Raw genomic sequence first — 21,109 nt, 5'->3', positions numbered from 1 at the left:
GTTAGACGTACTGTGAAATTCTCTAAAACAACGTTGGAGGCAGCTTATGGTAGAGAAATTAACATTCAGTTATCTTGCAACAGCTCTGGTTAACATTCCTGCAGTCAGCATGCCAATGGCATGCTCTCTCAACTTGAGACATCTGTGGCATTGTGTTGTGTGACAAAACTGCACATTTTAGAGTGGCCTTTTACTGTCTACAGCACATGGTGCACCTGTGCAATGATCATGCTGTGTAATACATTTCTTGAAATGCCACACATGTCAAGTGGATGGATTATTTTGGCAAAGAAGAAATGCTCACTGACAGAGATGTAAACAAATGTGTTTTTGAATTAAGATTTATGTACGTATGGAACATTTCTGAGATCTTTTATTTCAGCTCATGAAACATGGGACAAACACTTCACATGTTGCGTTTATATTTTTGTTCAGTGTAGTATTCTAATTCCTAATTCCAACGCCACCGAATCTGTCACATGACAGTGGAGTGCGCATGCCCATTCTGACTTCACCAATGCTAAGCTAACCAGTTAGCTAGCGTGCAACGTCAGTGCTGACTAGTGTTTATGGAGTGAAGATGGCACCTTTTCCCGACGAGGTGGATGTTTTTACTGGCCCACATTGGCGAATGAAGCAGTTGGTAGGACTTTACTGCGAGAAGGTGTGTATGGAGGAATATGAATTGAGAATATGCTCAAAAAGCTATCTATCATCTGCTGCTATCGCAGTGGTTTAGCTAGCCTGAGAAATGGGTGTGTTTTTGGCATAGTTTTTGGCATTCGTTAGCTACAGTATGTCAGTCGCTGGCTAGTTGGGAAAGGTCTCAACCAGTTTCTTAGCAAGCTAACCTAGCTAGGTAATGACAGGATAGCCAGTGTAGCTAACTTGGCTATTTAGTAGGTAACAAACACTTTAGTTCTAGCTAGTTACGTGGCTGCCGAAGACGAGTCTGAAGTTTTCTAGCCCTTTTGTTATGCAACACGATAGCTAGCTAGCTAGCTAAACCATTACAGTGTGGCTAGCTAGTTAATATTGTTTTCCCTTTACCTAACGTCATAACATGGCATGAGCAAAACACAATACAATTCATGCCTAACTTAGCTAGCAAGCTAAGTTACTTTGTGCCCATCCAAGCAATGAACAGCGGAATGAACGGTTCTGCGGGCATTAATCAATCAAATGTATTTATAAAGCCCTTTACACCAGCAGATCTCACAAAGTGCTTATACAGAAATCCAGCCTAAACCCCCAAAGAGTAAGCAAGCAATGCAAATGTAGAAGCACGCTGGCTTGGGAAAAACTCCCTAGAAAGGCAGGAACCTAGGAAGAAAAGTAGAGGAACCAGGATCTAAGGGGTGACCAGTCCTCTTCTGGCTGTGTTGTGTGGAAATTATAAGAGTACAGATCCAGATAGTTATTTAAGACGTCAAATAATAATCCGTGGTTATAGAGGGTGCAACATGTCAGTAACTCATGAGTAAATGTCAGTTGGCTTTTCATAGCCAAGCATTCAGAGGTCGAGACAGCAAATGCGGTGGAGAGGGAGAGAGCAGCAGGTCCGGTACAAGTTAGCACATCCAGTGAACATGTTAGGGTTCCATTGCCGCAGTTAGAACAGCAGAAACTGGATCAGAGTATGACCATGCGGACTGGGGACAGCCAGGAGACGCATGATCCTAGGGCTCAGGTCCGCCGAGAGAGATGGGAGAATTAGAGGGAACGTACCTAAGGTCACGGTAATGAGGCTTAGTTCCACTCATACAGGCATGTCCACAGTTCTGTTGCTATGGTTGTGTGCAGGTATGCTATTACGATCTGAGAAACTTTGACATGTTATTTATTTCCTTTATACCACAGCTGTCACAGACCAACTTCTCCAACAACAATGACTTCCGCTCATTTCTTCAGTCACTGTGTGCCACCTTCAAGGAGTTCAAGATGCACGAACAGATTGAAAACGAGTGTATCATCGGCCTGTTGCAACAGCGCAGCTGCACTGTGTATAACGTGCACTCCGATAACAAGCTCTCAGAGATGTTGTCCCTGTTTGAGAAAGGGCTGAGAAGCGTTAAGGTGACTCCACTAATGATATCAGCAAAAGTACTGCCACCAACATAACATTTATGAAGACTCACAAATAATACCTTTTGCTCTTTGGACTTTGTTGTGTATCACTGAGTCATGTCTGCACTGAAATGATAGCCTATCCCTGTAGTGATTCAGCCTTCAGACATGTCATTTTAACAACAACACGTTGTTGGATAAGGAAGGTCTTGGTTTCCTGTAACTGAGAAACGCTCAACACTGTTCTCTTATATCGAGGCGGAGTTTAGTTTTGATAACTGGTTGCGGGATTTACTAGCAACTATTGAGTCACCATCAGTCGAGTCTTGTAAAAATGTCAATTCTGAAAACACTTACCTGTACCTTTGTTTGTCCTGTACAGCTACAGTCCTTCTGTTTAGCGAATACAACCACCGACCTTTTCGTCGTTGCTTGTACTTACTATCCGGTATCCTTGGGATCTCCCAACCCTAAACCCTAACTTTAACCCCTAACCTTAACAATTTAAACTTAAATGGGGTAGGGACGTCCCAAGGATTCCGGATAGCACAGACCCAATTGCATCTCGGCTTACGTAGTACGAGCAACAAGGAAAACGTTGGCGGTTGTAGTCGCTAAAGGTTAATGAATTTCAGCACCCCGCGGAAGGACTGCAGTTGTATTGGACAAACATAGGTATAGGTAAGTGTTTTCAGAATTTACATTTTTACAAGAATCGACTGATTGTGGCTCAAAGATGTTGCAAGCAAATCCCGTGAACAGTTAACCAAACTCATCTCCGTCTCGATATAAGACAACTGAGTTGAGCGTTCCTCAGCTAGGTTTCCGGTTTCCTGTTACCTTTTTTATTTTTTACCCCTTACGTTAGTGAAACTCAATTCCTTTAAAGGGAATCTGTTCAATTCTTGGCATTATTTTGGAAAAGCCTAAATGGACTTTCCTGACCTGCAAAACGTCAGTCTTAGATTTTGCTTAGTCGTTTTACTGATCAGTAATGACCTTATAGCCTCTACTCGTTATGCTGATTGTATACAGTAGCCTATATTTGGTGTTAGGAGGAGCTGTATTTTGTAGCTTGTAGGGAGCACCAAGCAGGACACAAATTGCATGGGCCTGTGAACATTACAGGGAGACTCTGTTTATAGATGCCACAAGCTGTTTTGAGAGAGAGAGACTGCTGGCCTATTTTGGTTCCAGGCAGAATTGTTCCTGTGACCCGGTTCCGGAGCTTTTGGAGACAAATGTTGTAGCCATGTACAAACAAGAAATGGCCTGTCCTGGATGGTGCAATTGTGTACATTTTAACATCTGCTTTGAGTCTGTCCCAATCATAATCTGCTCTTACCAAACGGTGGAATTTCCTTTGTAAGAGCAAAATTTGGAAATCTGTATTTGGTCTTCAACCAGGACAGGAAATGTTTTAATTTCAGCTCAGATAAACAAGACTTTGTTTAATTGTTTGTAAATGCAATTATAATACTTTTTGGTTAAGTCTCTGCAGATTCATCAATGGAATATTGGATGAAAAAAAGTTACGGATGGTATTTTTCAGTTTCGCCTGTTAATAATTTTCTTATCCTACAAGTGAAAGTATTTGTTAGAGTATTTTATTGGTCTGTTCACTCTTGAGTGTTCACTCTTGAGTGTTACGATTGTGTGGTTTGATTTGACCGAAGCTGAGGATTGATGGCATTTATTTAAGTTGGGTGAATGACAGTCAGTCATGTATGATGTCATGATTACGATATAATTGCAGAGCGAGTATGAGCAGCTGAACTATGCCCGGCAACTGAAAGAGCGACTGGAGGCATTCACACAGGACTTCTTACCCCACATGAAGGAGGAGGAAGAGGTATGATTAAATAATGTAATAATTAAGTTCAGGTATTCGGATGTAGGACTTACTGTGTAAATGATTAGGTCACACTTTATTTGGATAGTCCATCTGTTGATCCTCTACATATGGTCATACGATCAAAAATGTATCTGTTGATAAGCAACTGCTTGCTAAGGTTAGGGTTAGAATACGGGCTAAGTTTAAGATAAAGGTTAAGGTTACTAGATGGACTATCCAAATAAAGTGTTACCAATTATTAATACATGTTTGTTATATAGTGTTCTGTCCATGAATGGGTACTGTCACAAAACCCATAACTAGCCTACGGATATTGTTGCACTCACTTTTAGTGGTCCTAGGCCTAGTTACATGGTCTGTAACCTGAATTAATGTGTGCATTTGTGAGAAATAAGAGTATGTGCCCAGCTCTGTCTTGACTCCTTTGGGTCGGCGAGCACAAGCGGTTTATTAGTTGTTCAGATAGTAACGAAAATAACGTACAAAACAGAAACCTATAAACAGGCATGCCCAAACTAGACTCAAAATCAAAAGAAAAGCCTCATGGCTGCCAAACAAACCCAGCAGCATCAAGGTTTGTAAACTGGGACACTGACTGACCATCACCCTAATTGTCAGCACATGATGTGCTAATCAACCAGACTCAGCATCTGGACAAGGATGCTGCTGCCTCCTGGGGTGTGTGGAAGTGTAATCTGGATAGTGTGTTTTGTCTATGTCCTAACAGTAACCTTCCCTCCATATCTTAACAGTACCAGCAAAAAAGATATTCTGTTCAACTGTTGGTCTTTTTGTCTAGCTCATAATAATGGATTGCTTTATATGTGTTTGTTATGTAATGGGGTCTATTCCAGGTGTTCCAGCCCATGCTGATGCAGTACTTCTCCTATGAGGAGCTGAAAGACCTCAAGAAGCAGGTGATGGCACAGCACTGTAGCCAGCAGCGATGGGACTGTGCAGCAGAAGTGCTGAAGGGGCTCAGTCTGTGGAGCCAGGCAGAGGAGCTGCACAAGGCCTTCAAGTATGCTGACCACGAGAAAACTGATGGTGAGTCACACACCCCTTTATTGCTTTCTCTAGAGTGCACACCTACATCTTGGTGACGGCTATGATTCACCTGTATTCTCCCCAGCATACACAGCCTCCTCCATATGACATCTATCGCCATGCAATCCCTTTACCTAATATCTCCTTCCGCAACACACTTCTCAACTTCAACTTAGTCATAACTACGCTATATTGGAGGATGTGGTCACTACATTAGGTAACGTGTTTGCCAAATTTCCCAGAACCAAATGTTTGTCGAGGTGTGGCATTAATGCTTACCAAAAACATTTCTACAGACGGCTGTATCACACTTCTGTTTCTGTGTTATTGCTGTGGTCTAGCAATTATTCTTATTATTTTTACCCCAAACTGTAGAGGAGCATTACTTAAGTAACTTTTCATAAGCACTTGAGTTCAGTATGTATTGTACACTACACGACTATTTATAAAAAAAAAAAAGAAATTAAAAAAAAAAAGAATACAAATAAACTCTGGTTATCAATCCTCAGAACTAGAGAAAGAGCTGTGCTCCACCCACATCTCCCAGCTACCTACAGAGATCCTGCTGCATCTGTTCCGCTACCTGGGTCCTGAGGACCTGTGTCACTGTGGCCAGGTGTCCTCAGCCTGGTCCGACCTGGCCAAGACCGGCTCTCTGTGGAGGCACCTCTACCCTGTACGCTGGGCCAGAGGTACAGAGATATCAGTGTTGACCTTTTTATACTTTTATCCTCACTGATGGTGAAGGAGTCAACACTGTAAAAGCTGCCAATAAAATATTTTGACACTTGTTTTTCCTCTTAAAGAAATAAGACACTGAGAAGAAATAAGACAGTGCCATTTGTCTGTTTCCCAGGGGATCACTATCGCGGCCCCCCAGCTGATCTGAATCAGGAACCGGATGAGGAGTGGGTAAAGAGTCTGCAGGATGAGGGCAAGGCCTACCAGGAGTGGGATGAGGATGCAGATGTGGATGAGTCTGGTGAGCTCTTTCAGCCTCCTAACTAGAGATCGACCGATTAATCGGAATGGCCGATTTAATTAGGGCCAATTCCATAACAATCGGTAATCGGTAGTTTTGGACTGTAGTCTGTATTTTTTTTTTTTTTTTTACACCTTTTATTTAACTAGGCAAGTCAGTTAAGAACACTTATTTTCAATGACGCCCTAGGAACGGTGGGTTAACTGCCTTGTTCAGGGGCAGAACGACAGACTTTTACCTTGTCAGCTCGGTGATTCGTTTTTGTAAACCTTACGGTTACTAGACCAACGCTCTAACCACCTGCCTTACTTTGCACTCCACGAGGAGCTTGCGTGGCAGACTTGACTACCTGTTACGCGAGGGCAGCAAGAAGCCATGGTAAGTTGCTAGTTAGCATTAAACTTATCTTATAAAAAACAATCAATCTTAACATAATCACTAGTTAACTACACATGGTTGATATTACTAGTTTATCTAGCGTGTCCTGCGTTGCATATAATCGATGCGGTGCCTGTTCATTTCTCATCGAATCACAGCCTACTTCGCCAAACGGGTGATGATTTAACAAGCGCATTTGCTAAAAGAGCACTGTCGTTGCACCAATGTGTTCCTAACCATAAACATCAATGCCTTTCTTTAAAATCAATACACAAGTATATATTTTTAAACCTGCATATTTAGCTAATATTGCCTGCTAACATGAATTTCTTATAACTAGGGAAATTGTGTCACTTATCTTGCGTTCCGTGCAAGCAGTCACAGTATTTGCAGCGGTTTGGGCCACCTGGCTCGTTGCGAACTGTGTGAAGTCCATTTATTCCTAACAAAGACCGTAATTAATTTGCCAGAATTGTACATAATTATGACATAACATTGAAGGTTGTACAATCTAACAGCGATATTTAAACCTATGGATGCCACCCGTTAGATAAAAATACGGAACGGTTCCGTATTTCACTGAAATAATAAATATTTTGTTTTCGAAATGATAGTTTCCAGATTTGACCATATTAATGACCTAAGGCTCCTATTTCTGTGTGTTATTATGTTATAATTAAGTCTATGATTTTATATTTGATAGTGCAGTCTGACTGAGCGGTGATAGGCAGCAGCAGGCTCGTAAGCATTCATTCAAACAGCACTTTCGTGCGTTTGCCAGCAGTTCTTCGCTGTGCTTCAAGCATGGAGCTGTTTATGACTTCAAGCCTATCAACTCCTGAGATTAGGCTGGTGTAACCGATGTGAAATGGCTAGCTACTTAGCCGGGTGCGCACTAATAGCGTTTCAATCGGTGACATCACTCATCACTTGAAGTAGTTGTTCCCCTTGCTCTGCAAGGACCGCGGCATTTGTGGAGCAATGGGTAACGATGCTTCGAGGGTGGTTGTTGTCGATGTGTTCCTGGTTCGAGCCCAGGTAGGGGCGAGGAGAGGGACGAAAGCTATACTGTTACACTGGCAATACTAAAGTGCCTATAAGAACATCCAATAGTCAAAGGTATATGAAATACAAATGGTATAGAGAGAAATAGTCCTATAATAACTACAACCTAAAACTTCTTACCTGGGAATATTGAAGACTCATGTTAAAAGGAACCACCAGCTTTCATATGTTCTCATGTTCTGAACAAGGAACTTAAACGTTAGCTTTTTTACACATATTGCACTTTTACTTTCTTCTCAAAACATTTTGTATTTGCATTATTTAAACCAAATTGAACATGTTTCATTATTTATGAGGCTAAATTGATTTTATTGATGTATTATATTAAGTTAAAATAAGTGTTCATTCAGTATTGTTGTAATTGTCATTATTCCAAATAAATGTTCAAAATCGTGTATCGGCTTTTTTTGGTCCTCCAATAATCGGTATCGGTGTTGAAAAATCATAATCGGTCGACCTCTACTCCGAACGGTGTCAACCCCAGTCAGTCTAATGTGTTTGTCAGGAGTACATCTAAAGGATTGATCCAGGGAAAATGCATAGCTTGATTGAAGTGACAGTGTTTACAGATTTGGATGAACTGTTAGGGCGATTTTCTGGATGTCTTGTCCTATTACCTCATCTCTGGTGTACCCATTTTCTCCCTTGTTTAGATGAGACTTGTGAAGACTCATTGGCTATAAGCTCAGCTCAGAGGGAGAAGATGCTACTGAATGAAATGATCCAGAACCTTCTGCCAGCTGTGGGTTCCTCTGTCAGGTCCATCGTTCTGGCCTACAGCTCTACGGTCTCCAGTAAGATGGTATGAATATTCATGATCATATGCCTAGAACATCAATAAAGCAGTGCTACTAATACAAAGCTTCCTATTCTCTAAGTAATGAGAGAAGCTGGCGTGTGAATGAAGGATGTTTCAGACTGACTAGGCTCTACATGGCAGAGTGTAGGTTAATGATCTGTATGTATACAGTACCAGTCAAACATTTGGACACCTCCTCATTACAGGGTTTTTCTTTATTTTTGACTATTTTCTACGTTGTAGAATAATAGTGAAGACATCAAAACTATGAAATGACACACATGGAATCACGTAGTAGCCAAAACAGTGTTACACAAATGTTTTATATTTGCGATTTGCCTTGATGACATTCTCTCAACCAGCTTCATGAGGTAGTCACCTGGAATGCATTTCAATTAACAGGTCTGCCTTAAGTTAATTTGTGGAATTTCTTTCATAATGCATTTGAGCCAATCAGTTGTGTTGTGACAAGGTAGGCGTTTATGCAGAAGATAGCCCTATTTGGTATTAGACCGGGTCCATATAATGGCAAGAACAGCTCAAATAAGCAAAGAGAAATGACAGTCCATTACTTTAAGACATGGTCAGTCAATCCTTCAAGTGCAGTAGCAAAAACCATCAAGCGTTATGATGAAACTGGCTCTCATGAGGACCGCCAAAGAAAAGGGAAGACCCAGAGTTACCTCTGCTGCAGAGGATAAGTTCATTACAGATACCAGCCTCAAAAATCGGCAATTAACTGCACCTCAGATTGCAGCCCAAATAAATGCTTCAGAGTTCAAGTAACAGACACATCTCAACATCAACTGTTCAGAGGAAACTGCGTCAATCAGGCTTTCATGGTCAAATTACTACAAAGAAACCACTACTAAAGGACACCAATAATAAGAAGAGGCTTGCTTGGGCCAAAAACCACGAGCAAAGGACATTAGACCAGTGGAAATCTGTCCTTTGGTCTGATGAGTCCAAATGTGAGATTTTTGGTTCCAACCGCTGTGTCTTTGTGAGACGCAGAGTAGGTGAACGGATGATCTCCGTATGTGTGGTTACCACCATGAAGCATGGAGGAGGTGGTGTGAGGATGCTTTGCTGTTGACACTGTCTGATTTATTTAGAATTCAATGCACACTTAACCAGCATGGCTACCACAGCAATCTGCAGCGATATGCCATCCCATCTGGTTTGTGCTTAGTGGGAGCATCATTTGTTTTTCAACAGGACAATTACCCAAAACACACTTCCAGGCTGTATAAGGGCTATTTGACCAAGAAGGAGAGTGATGGAGTGCTGCATCAGATTCATGGTGGGGTGGCAGGTAGCCTAGTGGTTAAAGCGTTGGGCCATTAACTAAAAGGTTGCTGGATCGAATCCCTGAGCTGACAAGGTAAGATATCTGTCGTTCTGCCCCTGAACAAGGCAGTTAACCCACTGTTCCCCGGTAGGCTGTTATTGTAAATATTAATTTATTCTTATCTGACTTGCCTAGTTAAATAAAGATTCAGTATTTTTTTTAATTATCATTTGACCTGTCCTCCACAATCACCTGACCTCAACCCAATTGAGATGGGATGAGTTGGACTGTAGAGTGAAGGAAAAGCAGCCAACAAGTGCCCTGCATATGTGGGTACTCCTTCAAGACTGTTGGAAAAGCATTCCAGGTGACTACCTCATGAAGCTGGTTGAGAGAATGCCAAGAGTGCAAAGCTGTCAAGGCAAAGGGTGGCTACTTTGAAGAATTTAAAATATAAAATATATTTTGATTTGTTTAACTGTGTCATTTCATAGTTTTGATGTCTTCACTATTATTCTACAATGTAGAAAATAGTAAAAATAAACAAACTCTTGAATAAGTAGGTGTGTCCAAACTTTAACTGGTGTGTCTGCTGCCACAGGTGCGTCAGCTCCTTAGTCTCTGTCCTAATCTCACCCACCTGGACCTCACTCAGACTGATGTCACAGACTCCGCCTTTGACAGGTATGCCATCCATAGCCAGACCAATTATGCTGAAGACTACAGGGTATGATTAACTATTGAACTTGTCTCTATTCTCCCCTAATTGATTTGATTTATTTTCACTTATTTTCTGTCAGTTGGTCATCTCTGGGGGCATGTCCGTATCTTGAGCACCTGGACCTATCAGGCTGTGAGAAGATCACTGACCACACCCTGAAGAAGCTGTCCATCTCTCAGAAACGATCTGACCGGCAAGCCAAGCTTCTGAAGAGCCTGCCTCCCATCAGTCTGCTGGACGAGCGGAGCCTCCGTTTGGCGGGGGGCAGCCGGCAGGCCCTGATCTTCAAGCGGCGTACGGGGAGACTGTTCAGCAGCCCCTCCAGGGTCTGGGTCCTGGACCCTTCGGAGCTGGCCGACATCGAGGATGCAGCAGAGTGGAACCGCCGCGGGGGAGTGTCTACCCCTGAGGGGCGAGGCTTTGTGGCGACGAAGCCAGGAGGTTCGTGTTGCTGCAGGAGGAGTAGGAGGCGGGGCCTCAGGACAAGCTATAGCACCTCCTACTGGCAGCAGCAGTATGGGCTTGGGGAGGCCTGCTGTGGACATTCAACCTGCTGCACTGGTGAGATGGCCCTGAGGACTTATGGAGGGCTGCAGTGTTTGTCTTACACCACCAGGGGCAGTGCAGGCGCAGAGTTTTGGACTAAATGCTCCTCTGGGGGTCAGCGGTGCCTGGAGCTTTACAACAGAACTGATCAGTCAGACGCTCGGCGCTCGCTGAGATTCCTCAGCCTCTCTGGATGCTATCGGGTTACAGACCTGGGCTTGAGGTAAAACTGCTTGGGATGCTGCTCTTCAAAGAAACAACAAACATGCATATGTATTATACCTGTGGATAAATTCTGTAAATCTTTTTTTGGTTTACTGATATTGACTGTGAGTAGGTACAAATGATTGTGTATTATATATTCTAAGTGTGTGTGTTTCAGGGCGCTGTCTCAGCGTGGAGGTCTTCCTCTCCTGGAGCATCTGAACCTGTCTGGATGTCTCCTCATCACTGAGGTTGGGCTACAGGAGCTGGTGTCAGCTTGTCCTGCCCTCAATGATGAACACTTCTACTACTGCGACAACATCAACGGTAACGCACACACACAAAACGCACAACATTAGGGAAAACTGTGGGAAAACACCCTCTTATCAGGCAACGTATTCATACAAGGATATGAGTGATGCACAATTTTATACATTTCTTGAATTTAATTTATTTTACAATACAAAACGACCACATGTGGACACAAAACGACCACATGTGGACACAAAACGACCACATGTGGACACAAAACGACCACATGTGGACACAAAACGACCACATGTGGACACAATTCATTTAAAATGATTGGGGATGACACAACAACGTTTAACAACGTACTTCCATTGTGGTCTTCTTATTAACGATTATGTAGAGTAACCCTTTTTTCCCCCAATTTCTGTCTAAAATTACATATCTAACGGCCTGTAGTTCAGGACCTGAAGCAAGGATATGCATATTCTTGATATCATTTGAAAGGAAACACTTTGAAGTTTGTGGAAATGTGAAATTAATGTAGGAGAATTTAACACATATCTGGTAAAAGATAATACAAACAAAAAAACATGCGTTTTTGAAATGCAAGAGAAAGGCCATAATATCATATAGGAGTTTAGGCCACCAGATGGCAGCAGTGTGTGTACAAAATGTCAGACTGATCCAGTGAATCATTGCAATACTGCACAATATTTTCTATCAAGTCTGCCCAAATATACCGAATTGGACAATTGATACGTTTTCAAGTACATAACTATAGAGATCATACAAACATGATATGGTATTACAATATATAAGCTTACACACTCCTAAATAATGTCATACATGATGGATATTTAGCTTCCCTAAAGAAAAAACACTAACCTTCACACATCTAGATGGTCGAGCGGGGTGGGTGTGGAGCCAGAGACAGCAGGGGTTGAAATTGTAGAACCCAGTTCCTACATTTGAATATAACATTTTATTTTATCAAATTAAACTATGCTACATTTTATGTCTGGGACCCTCAGGATAACAAGTCAGAGCAAGATTACTGAATATTAGACAGTGCAGTTAGCTTCAATTCCTGTTAATCTTTCTGCCCATATAAGTCATGTCTATGTCCTGGAAAGTTTGCTGTTACTTACGTCATTCTAGCCACATTAGCAACAACTGTCCCGGTATAGGGACAACGATCCTATGGGATCCTTAAGAGGTTTTAATAAAACTAAGAAATTTATTATAACGCTATTGTAGAGTTCGTTCATGTATTGTGCCTACTCATGGTGAAGACTGGTGCTCATGCTGGCAGTAACAACCCATGTGAGTTAGATCAGGGGTTCCCAAATGTTTTTGCTTCGAGACCCACCAATTGAGGTGTCTGAGTCGCAACCCACCATAAGGGTTGAGCACTGAAAAAACATACACGGACCAAGAATAAGTGAAAAAAATATAATCTTGGCAGCGGAGAGAACATTTAGCAGTTTTAAAGCAAATTTCCTGCAAATCTGAACATTTTGGCATGGAGCTGAAAGAACATTTAGCTGTTTTTAAGCTTGTATCCTGCATTCTACGCATTTTGACATGGCTAATGCTGTGTTATGCTCTAAAAATGATTTTGTTATAATGGGGGTCTGATTGTCTAACTTATTTTGTTGATTGTAAGTTCTGAAAGATTATTGGCAATTACACTGAAAAATGTTTTTCCTCAAGAAATTGTATTTAAACAAATCTATAAAAATGCTATGCACAAAAAATGTTATCCTGCGCCTCTGAGGCATGTAATGCCAGGTCATTTAGTTTTGGCTGTGGATTGTATTAAAGGTGCAATATGCAGAAATCACTCTGGCGTTTCCTGGTTGCTGAGATTCTAATAGTTTGTCTAATTTTAGTTTGTGACAAAACAAGCAATGTATAGTGTAGAGAATATTTTTACCATTTAAACCGCTGTGAAATATCTTTTCAATAACAGAAAATATTGTATTTTCAGCTGTTTTGAAGCTGGTGTACCAGTATATATACACCTGTTCTGAAAGGCCCCAGAGTCTGCAACACCACTAAGCAAGGGGTACCACCAAGCAAGTGGCATCATGAAGACCACAGAGCTTTCCAAACAGGTCAGGGACAAAGTTGTGGAGAAGTACAGATCAGGGTTGGGTTAAAAAAATATATCAAACTTTGAACATCCCACGGAGCACCATTTTAAATCCATTATATAAAAAATGGAAAGAATATGGCACTACAACAAACCTGTCAAAACTCACGGACCAGGCAAGGATGGCATTAATCAGAGAGGCAACAAAAAGACCAAAGGTAACCCTGAAGGAGCTGCAAAGTTCCACAGCAGAGATTGGAGTATCTGTCCATAGGACCACTTTAAGCCGTACACTCCACAGAGCTGGGCTTTACAGAAGAGTGGCCAGAAAAAAGTGACTACAAAATATCTCAAAGGTTACCTGTAAACTTTGCCAAAAAAATTCTAGCTACTTTTGTAATACAACTTTAGGTATTTTTTAACGTTAATAATCGATAAAATTGAAGACGGGATGATCTGTGTTCAATACAGGATTAAAACCAACTATAGCCAGCTTTCTGGTCACGCGCTTCTATCTAACAGGACACTTAATGTGACTTTACCTCAACCAATTTCTCAAGACTGTTGACATCCAGTGGAAGCGGAAGGAACTGCAAGCAGGTCCCTTAGAAATCTGGTTTCCCAATGAAAACTCATTGAAAAGTGACCTCAAAAAAATCAATGGTTTGTCCTCGGGGTTTCGCCTGCTAAATAAGTCCTGTTACACTCACAGACATGATTCAAACAGTTTTAGAAACTTCCAAGTGTTTTCTATCAATCTACTAACAATATGCATATCTTCTGGGGATGAGTAGCTGCAAGTTGAATTTGGGTATGCTTTTCATCCAAACGTGAAAATGCTGCCCCCTATCCTAGAGAAGTTAAAGAAAAAAATAACCAAACATGTTTGTTGTTCGCCAAAAGGCATGTGGGAAACGCTATGTCTGGCGCAAACCCAACACCTCATCACCCAGAGCACACCATCCCCACAGTGAAGCATAGTGGTGGCAGCATCATGCTGTGGGGATGTTTTTCATCGGCAGGGACTGGGAAACTGATCAGAATTGAAGGAATGATGGATGGCGCTAAATACGGAAATTCTTGAGGGAAACCTGTTTCAGTCTTTCAGAGATTTGAGACTGGGACGGTGGTTCACCTTCCAGCAGGACAATGACCCTAAGCATACTGCTAAAGCAACATTTGAGTGGTGGGCCTAGTCAAAGCCCAGACCTCATTCCAATTGAGAATCTGTGGTATGACTTAAAGATTGCTGTACACCAGCGGAACGTATCCAGCTTGAAGGAGCTGGAGCAGTTTTGCCTTGAAGAATGGGCAAAAATCCTGGAAAATCCGGGGCGACTCCGGGATGCTGGCCTTCTAGGCGGAGTTGATAAGAAAATGCCATATCTCAGACTGGCCAATAAAAAGAAAAGATTAAGATGGGCAAAATGATAGACACTGTACAGTGAAACTCTGCCTAGAAGGCCAGCATCCCGGAGTCGCCTCTTCACTTGACGTTGAGACTGGTGTTTTGCGGGTACTATTTAATGAAGCTGCCAGTTGAGGACTTGAGGCATCTCAAACTAGACACTAATGTACTCGTCATCTTTCTCAGTTGTGCACCGGGGCCTCCCACTCTTTCTATTCTGGTTAGAGCCAGTTTGTGCTGTTCTGTGAAGGGAGTAGTATACAGCGTTGTATGAGATCTACAGTTTCTTGGCAATTTCTCGCATGGAATAGCCTTCATTTCTCAGAACAAGAATAGACTGACAAGTTTCAGTAGAAAGTTCTTTGTTGCTGACCATTTTGAGCCTGTAATCGAACCCACATGCTGATGCTCCAGATACTCAACTAGTCTAAAGAAGGCCAGTTTTATTGCTTCTTTAATCAGGACAACAGTTTTCAGCTGTGCTAACATAATTACAAAAGGGTTTTCTAATGATCAATTATCCTTTTAAAATTATAAACTTAGATTAGCTAACACAACGTGCCATTGGAACACAGGAGTGATGGTTGCTGATAATGGGCCTCAGTACGCCTATGGAGATATTCCATGAAAAATCAGCTGTTTCCAGCTACAATAGTCATTTACAACATTAACAATGTCTACACTGATCAGAAATACAATTTTATGTTATTTTAATGGACAAAAAATGTGCTTTTCTTTCCAAAACAAGGACATTTCTAAGTGACCCCAAACTTTTGAACGGTAGTGTATATAACTCGCATTTCTATGTGAATTTGGTCACAGGATTAAAGAATCTCTCTATGGGGCTTATCCGGAAAGACTAATAATGAATGTGCTTTGATAACCCTCTGTTATAACAATCATACCAGCAGCATACCACCCTGCATACCACTACTGGCTTGCTTCTGAAGCTAAGCAGGGTTGGTCCTGGTCAGGCCCTGGATGGGAGACCAGATGCTGCTGGAAGTGGTGTTGGAGGGCCAGTAGGAGGCACTCTTTCCTCTGGTCTAAAACTAGTTCCCAATGCCCCAGGGCAGTGATTGGGGACACTGCCCTGTGTAGGGTGCCGTCTTTCGGATGGGACGTTAAACGGGTGTCCTGACTCTGAGGTCATTAAAGATCCCATGGCACTTATCGTAAGAGTAGGGGTGTTAACCCCGGTGTCCTGGCTAAATTCCCAATCTGGCCCTCAAACCATCATGGTCACCTAATAATCCCCAGTTTACAATTGGCTCATTCATCCCCCTCCTCTCCCCTGTAACTATTCCCCAGGTCGTTGCTGCAAATGAGAACGTGTTCTCAGTCAACTTACCTGGTAAAATAACGGTAAAATAAATAAATAAAAAATACCTAACCTCACCTGGCTGTCCAGCACATTTCCCAGTGTAAGTTATGTAACAGTCCTGCTGATCTTGTGAGGTGCAAGGTAAGTGGGCCTTTAGGTAGCTAGTCGGCGAAATACATTTACTGTTGAGTGTCACAACTTAATGTTTAACTCCATAGTGTAAACAGTACCTTCTGACATTGTTTCTTAACCAGTCGGAAGAGTGGGCAGTAGCCCTACTTGGGAGGAGTTACATTTCCTGTTAATAGGTGCATTGGTTTTAACTTGACCAGGCCATTGGAATTTGAGACCATTCCATTGGCCCTGAAGTGCAAACTTCGCCCAGCCGGCGCACCGGCAAGGTAAAACGAATGGGCACAGCAGTACATAGCCTATGAGTGAGTGATTGACTGTTCTGACTGTGGCCTCTCTCTGCAGGTCCCCATGCTGATACGGCCAGCGGCTGCCAGAACCTGCAGTGTGGCTTCAGGGCGTGCTGCCGCTCTGGAGAGTGACCTTTGACCTAACCTTACTCTTTATGAAACCCCCCCACCCCCATCTGCACTTTAATCCTCACCTGGGAACATGCCATTCATTGTATTTTGTCACTTCAGATAGTTTCTACATGAAATGTTAAGTAAAAAGTAGATTCCTGACATTGCCATTTCTATCTGTATTTCTTGGAAACACATTAATTTAGAAAATAAAATATATTGGGTGTTGGATGAAGTATCTGCAAATGTATATTCTGGTTACTTATTTTTGTGATTTTGAGAAGGTGATTTGTTTTACACTTATGTTTGAGTTGCAAAAAAGCAGATGGTATACGTGAGTACTTGTTTCTGTACAACCGGTATCCTGTCGTTTCTGACTAGTTCCACCTCTGCTCCTACTTGCTTGTTTTAGATCACCAGTTTGCGATTACTGTAGTCTTACTTGGTTTATTGAAAATAGAGAAGTCAGGAACATCAGATTATTCACTGTTGTGATGTGAGGTCCCTTCGTAGGAAAATAAGCACCCACTAAATGATTTATTATTACACACAGCTGACATACATTTTAAAATATACATTTTTGTTGTAAATAGTGGTGATTCACACGGTGGAAGATGCTGTTGCAGCGTAATGGGGTTTGTCAGTGACGGTTAAGAATCTGAGGGTGCTGCACATTTCACTACCAGAGACCACACACATACACATTCAACAAAGTTTAAAATGGTATATTGGTTGTGGTCCTCTTAGCAATTTATGTATATTAATAAAACCGAAATGTATGATAACGCAATTGTAGAGTTCCTTCATGTAGTGTGCCCACTCATGGTGAAGACTGGTTCTTATGCTGGCAAGTGGCAACCCATGTGAGTTAGATCAGAGGTTCCAACACTTTTTTTTGTTTAGAGACCCAGGTGTCTTGAGGCGTGACCCACCATTGAGCGGTGTGAAAACATACACTGACCAAAGAATGAGTCAAAAATTATCTTGGCAGCAAAGTTTTAAAGCTAATTTCTTGCAATTCTATACATTTTGGCAAGGAGCTGAAACAACATTTTGCAGTTAAGATAATTTCCTGCAATTTTAAGCATTTTGACATGGCTAATTGTGTTCTTATGCTCTAACATAACAAAATCAATGGGAGCCTGATTGTCTAGGTTTAATTTTGTTGATTGTAAGTTCTTAAAGATAATGGGCTATTCTAAAAAAATATTTAGGTCACCCTGGTGGTCAGTTAACTGGTAGAATTGTGTCAGATGGGTACAGGCATTTCAGGAATAAAGAGTTATTGTGGTTTCTGGCTGCAGTATCTCTGATTTCAACCTTTAAAATGTCTTTCACAATCCTTATTTTTTTCCTTTGTGGCTGGAAACATTAGATTGTTCTGATTTAATATTTACTTAAGTATTTTCCCTTTGTCACTGTTCTTCACTGAATCAATGGTAAGGACTGTGAAATTCACCCACATTCACATAAGCACTCCCAGGGCAGAGGGTTACAAAACAATCAGATATAGAATGAACAAATGGAGCTGTTTTGAAAAATATTCCCTACTCTGAAACCCACTGTGATTGCTATACATAGCACATCCATTGTCAGGAGACCAATAGCCTGTTTGAACAATCTGCACGAGAAGTTCTATTGGTTATGTGCAATTTCAAAAGCAGAACAATAAAATGAACTTGGATTTTAAAAAGTGTTGCTGTATGTGTTAGAGGATTCAAACAATAGTAGTATTTCACATTATTAAGCAATAAGGCACGGAGGTGTGGGAAATGGCCAATATACCACGCCTAAGGGCTGTTTATCACGATGCAACGCGGCGTGCCTGTATTCAGCCCTTAGCCGTAGTATATTGGCCATATCCAACAGACCTCTGAGGTGCCTTATTGCTATTATAAACTGTTTACCAACATAATTAGAGCAGTAAAAATAAATGTTTTGTCATACCCATTGTATACAGTCTGATATACCACAGCTATCAGCCAATCAGCATTCAGGACTAGAACCACCCAGTTTATAAAGTTCATTATAAACTGGGTGGTTTGAGCCCTGAATGCTGATTGGCTAAAAGCCATGGTCTTTTTTTAACGCCTCAAATTACATTGGTAACCAGTTGATAATAGCAATAAGGCAACTCTGGGGTTTGTGGTATAGGGCCAGTATACATACATACAGTGGGAAAGTATTCAGACACATTGACTTTTTCCACATGTTGTTATGTTACTGCCTTATTCTAAAATTGATTAAATTGTTTCCCCAAACCTCAGTCTACAAACACTACCCCATAATGACAAATCAAAAACGTTTTTTTTGGTGCAAATTCATTACAAATAAAAAACGGAAACATATTTACATAAGTATTCAGACCATTTACTCAGTACTTTGTTGAAGCACCTTTGGCAGCGATTACTGTCTTGAGTCTTCTTGGGTATGACACTACAAGCTTGGCACACCTATATTTGTGGAGTTTCTCTCATTCTTCTCTGCAGATCCTCTCAAGCTCTGTCAGGTTGGATGGGGAGCGTAGCTGCACAGCTATTTTCAGGTCTCTCCAGAGATGTTTGATCGGTCTCAAGTCCGGGCTCTGGATGGGGCCACTCAAGGACATTCTGAGACTTGTCCCGAAGCCACTCCTGCGTTGTCTACGCTATGTGCTTAAGGTCATTGTCCTGTTGAAGGTGAACCTTCACCCCAGTCTGAGATCCTGAGCGCTATGAAGCAGGTTTTCATCAAGGATCTCTGTACTTTGCTCTGTTCATCTTTCCCTCGATCCTAACTAGTCTCCTAGTCCCTGCCCCTGAAAAACATCCCCACAGCATAATGCTGCCACCACCATGCTTCACTGTAGGGATGGTGCCAGTTTTCTGATAAGAGAATTTAGTTCTCCATCTCTTTAGTTTATATAGGTAGTGTCCACTGATAGTCTTGGTGGTAGCCACTGATACCTCGTGTCATTACGGATCCTCTACTATCTCTTCTATCTCTTTAGTTTATATAGGTAGTGTCCACTGATAGTCTTGGTGGTAGCCACTGATACCTCGTGTCATTACGGATCCTCTACTATCTCTTCTATCTCTTTAGTTTATATAGGTAGTGTCCACTGATAGTCTTGGTGTCACTGATACCTCGTGTCATTACGGATCCTCTACTATCTCTTCTATCTCTTTAGTTTATATAGGTAGTGTCCACTGATAGTCTTGGTGTCACTGATACCTCGCGTCATTTACGGACCTTCTAATATCTTCTCTAATATTGTTTAGTTTAGTTTGGTACTGCAGATACCCGGTGTCATCACGGACCCCCTTCTACTGCTTCCTAGGTGGCTCTACACCCAATTCCTACCTTCCATTTGCATAGAATACTTAATTTCCTTTAAAACTTTTCTCTACACAAAATTCTAAAGATAGGTCACCGGGTAAGAATGCCCTCTACGGGAATTTAAAATTAACACCTAAACTGCACAAAAACAATAAAATATATTTCTGAATGTAGCTCAAGCGTCAATTCCCCAAATTCGTGAATAAAGCGTTACTGACCTTCTCGTAGACTGGGAAAAGCAATGTAATTTGGATCTCTTCACCACCTCTGTCGTGTACCAGTTCACCACTGGTTGGTCAGAGGTCAGGTCTTTGTCTTACGGATCCTGGATCCGCCCGTGCACGGTTTACAGCAGTTCCTTGGGACGACTGAGGCAGGTATTGAGATCCGGCTCCGAATGAACAATTGATAAGAGAATTTTGTTCTCCAGGTACATAACCCAATTTAATTATATTACTCAGTCTGCAAACCAGAATTTGTAAGATCCTGGTCGAATGAAACAGATGGAGGCCCAGCTAAAATAGATAGTCAAAAAGGTTTATTCACGGGAATGTTCTAAAGTTAAGAATACAAAACAATACATTTTATACTGACTTCTCACGCCCACACATTCACACAACCATACGCACACACATACACACAAACAGATGCACACACATGCACACAAACAGACGCACACACATGCACACAAACAGACACACACATGTCTTGCTACCCAGCCGCCAGAGATTAGTGACCTTGTCCTTGAGTCGTACTCCCTGTTCTCACCCAATCTCTAGTCAGGTCGGCACCAAGCTCAGACAGTCTGTGTTTACAATACCATAAAGACATATTGTCTTTACTCTAATTCTGACTAGGACTACACATTTATTGATTATGATTTTATACATTTTAATCAATTCCATACAATTATATGTTTCAGGGCGGAATAAACTTCAGTTAGTGCTAAATACGGCTGCCAGAATCCTGACTAGAACCAAAATATTTGATCATATTACTCCAGTGCTAGCCTCCCTACACTGGCTTCCTGTTAAGGCAAGGGCTGATTTCAAGGTTTTACTGTTAACCTACAAAGCATTACATGGGCTTGCTCCTACCTATCTTTCCGATTTGGTCCTGCCGTACATACCTACACGTACGCTACGGTCGCAAGACGCAGGTCTCCTAATTGTCCCTAGAATTTCTAAGCAAACAGCTGGAGGCAGGGCTTTCTCCTATAGAGCT

General features: G+C 41.7%; 1 protein-coding gene across 3 annotated transcripts; it reads left to right on the top strand.

The window, feature by feature from the left end:
- The first annotated feature begins 504 nt into the window (after nucleotides 1-504).
- LOC129855368 (F-box/LRR-repeat protein 5-like) lies at nucleotides 505-18,260 on the top strand. 3 transcript variants are annotated; one of them, XM_055922940.1, is made up of 12 exons: nucleotides 505-664; nucleotides 1,861-2,076; nucleotides 3,824-3,919; nucleotides 4,777-4,969; nucleotides 5,479-5,661; nucleotides 5,826-5,951; nucleotides 6,279-6,329; nucleotides 8,048-8,196; nucleotides 10,086-10,168; nucleotides 10,285-10,974; nucleotides 11,134-11,282; nucleotides 16,512-18,260. In XM_055922940.1, the coding sequence occupies exons 1-12, from the start codon at nucleotides 581-583 to the stop codon at nucleotides 16,586-16,588; spliced, it is 2,097 nt and encodes a 698-aa protein (XP_055778915.1). In that variant the 5' UTR covers nucleotides 505-580; the 3' UTR covers nucleotides 16,589-18,260. The 3 variants fall into 3 exon arrangements, with proteins under 3 accessions (XP_055778915.1, XP_055778917.1, XP_055778918.1); XM_055922942.1 differs by lacking the exon at nucleotides 6,279-6,329; XM_055922943.1 differs by lacking the exon at nucleotides 505-664 and having other exon boundaries at nucleotides 690-2,076.
- Nucleotides 18,261-21,109: the final 2,849 nt, after the last annotated feature.

The sequence above is a fragment of the Salvelinus fontinalis genome, chromosome 5 (assembly GCF_029448725.1).
Source record: "Salvelinus fontinalis isolate EN_2023a chromosome 5, ASM2944872v1, whole genome shotgun sequence".
In the NCBI taxonomy this organism is placed as follows: Eukaryota; Metazoa; Chordata; class Actinopteri; order Salmoniformes; family Salmonidae; genus Salvelinus; species Salvelinus fontinalis.
The sequence above is the reverse complement of the archived record's forward strand: the minus strand, read 5'-3'. Positions and strand labels throughout refer to the sequence as shown.

Coding starts and splice junctions, on each gene's coding strand:
- LOC129855368 (XM_055922940.1), top strand. CDS start 581: ATGGCACCTTTTCCCGACGAGGTGGATGTTTTTACTGGCCCACATTGG. Junction 2,077..3,823: donor AAGGGCTGAGAAGCGTTAAG/GTGACTCCACTA, acceptor ATATAATTGCAG/AGCGAGTATGAGCAGCTGAA. Junction 10,169..10,284: donor ACAGACTCCGCCTTTGACAG/GTATGCCATCCA, acceptor ATTTTCTGTCAG/TTGGTCATCTCTGGGGGCAT.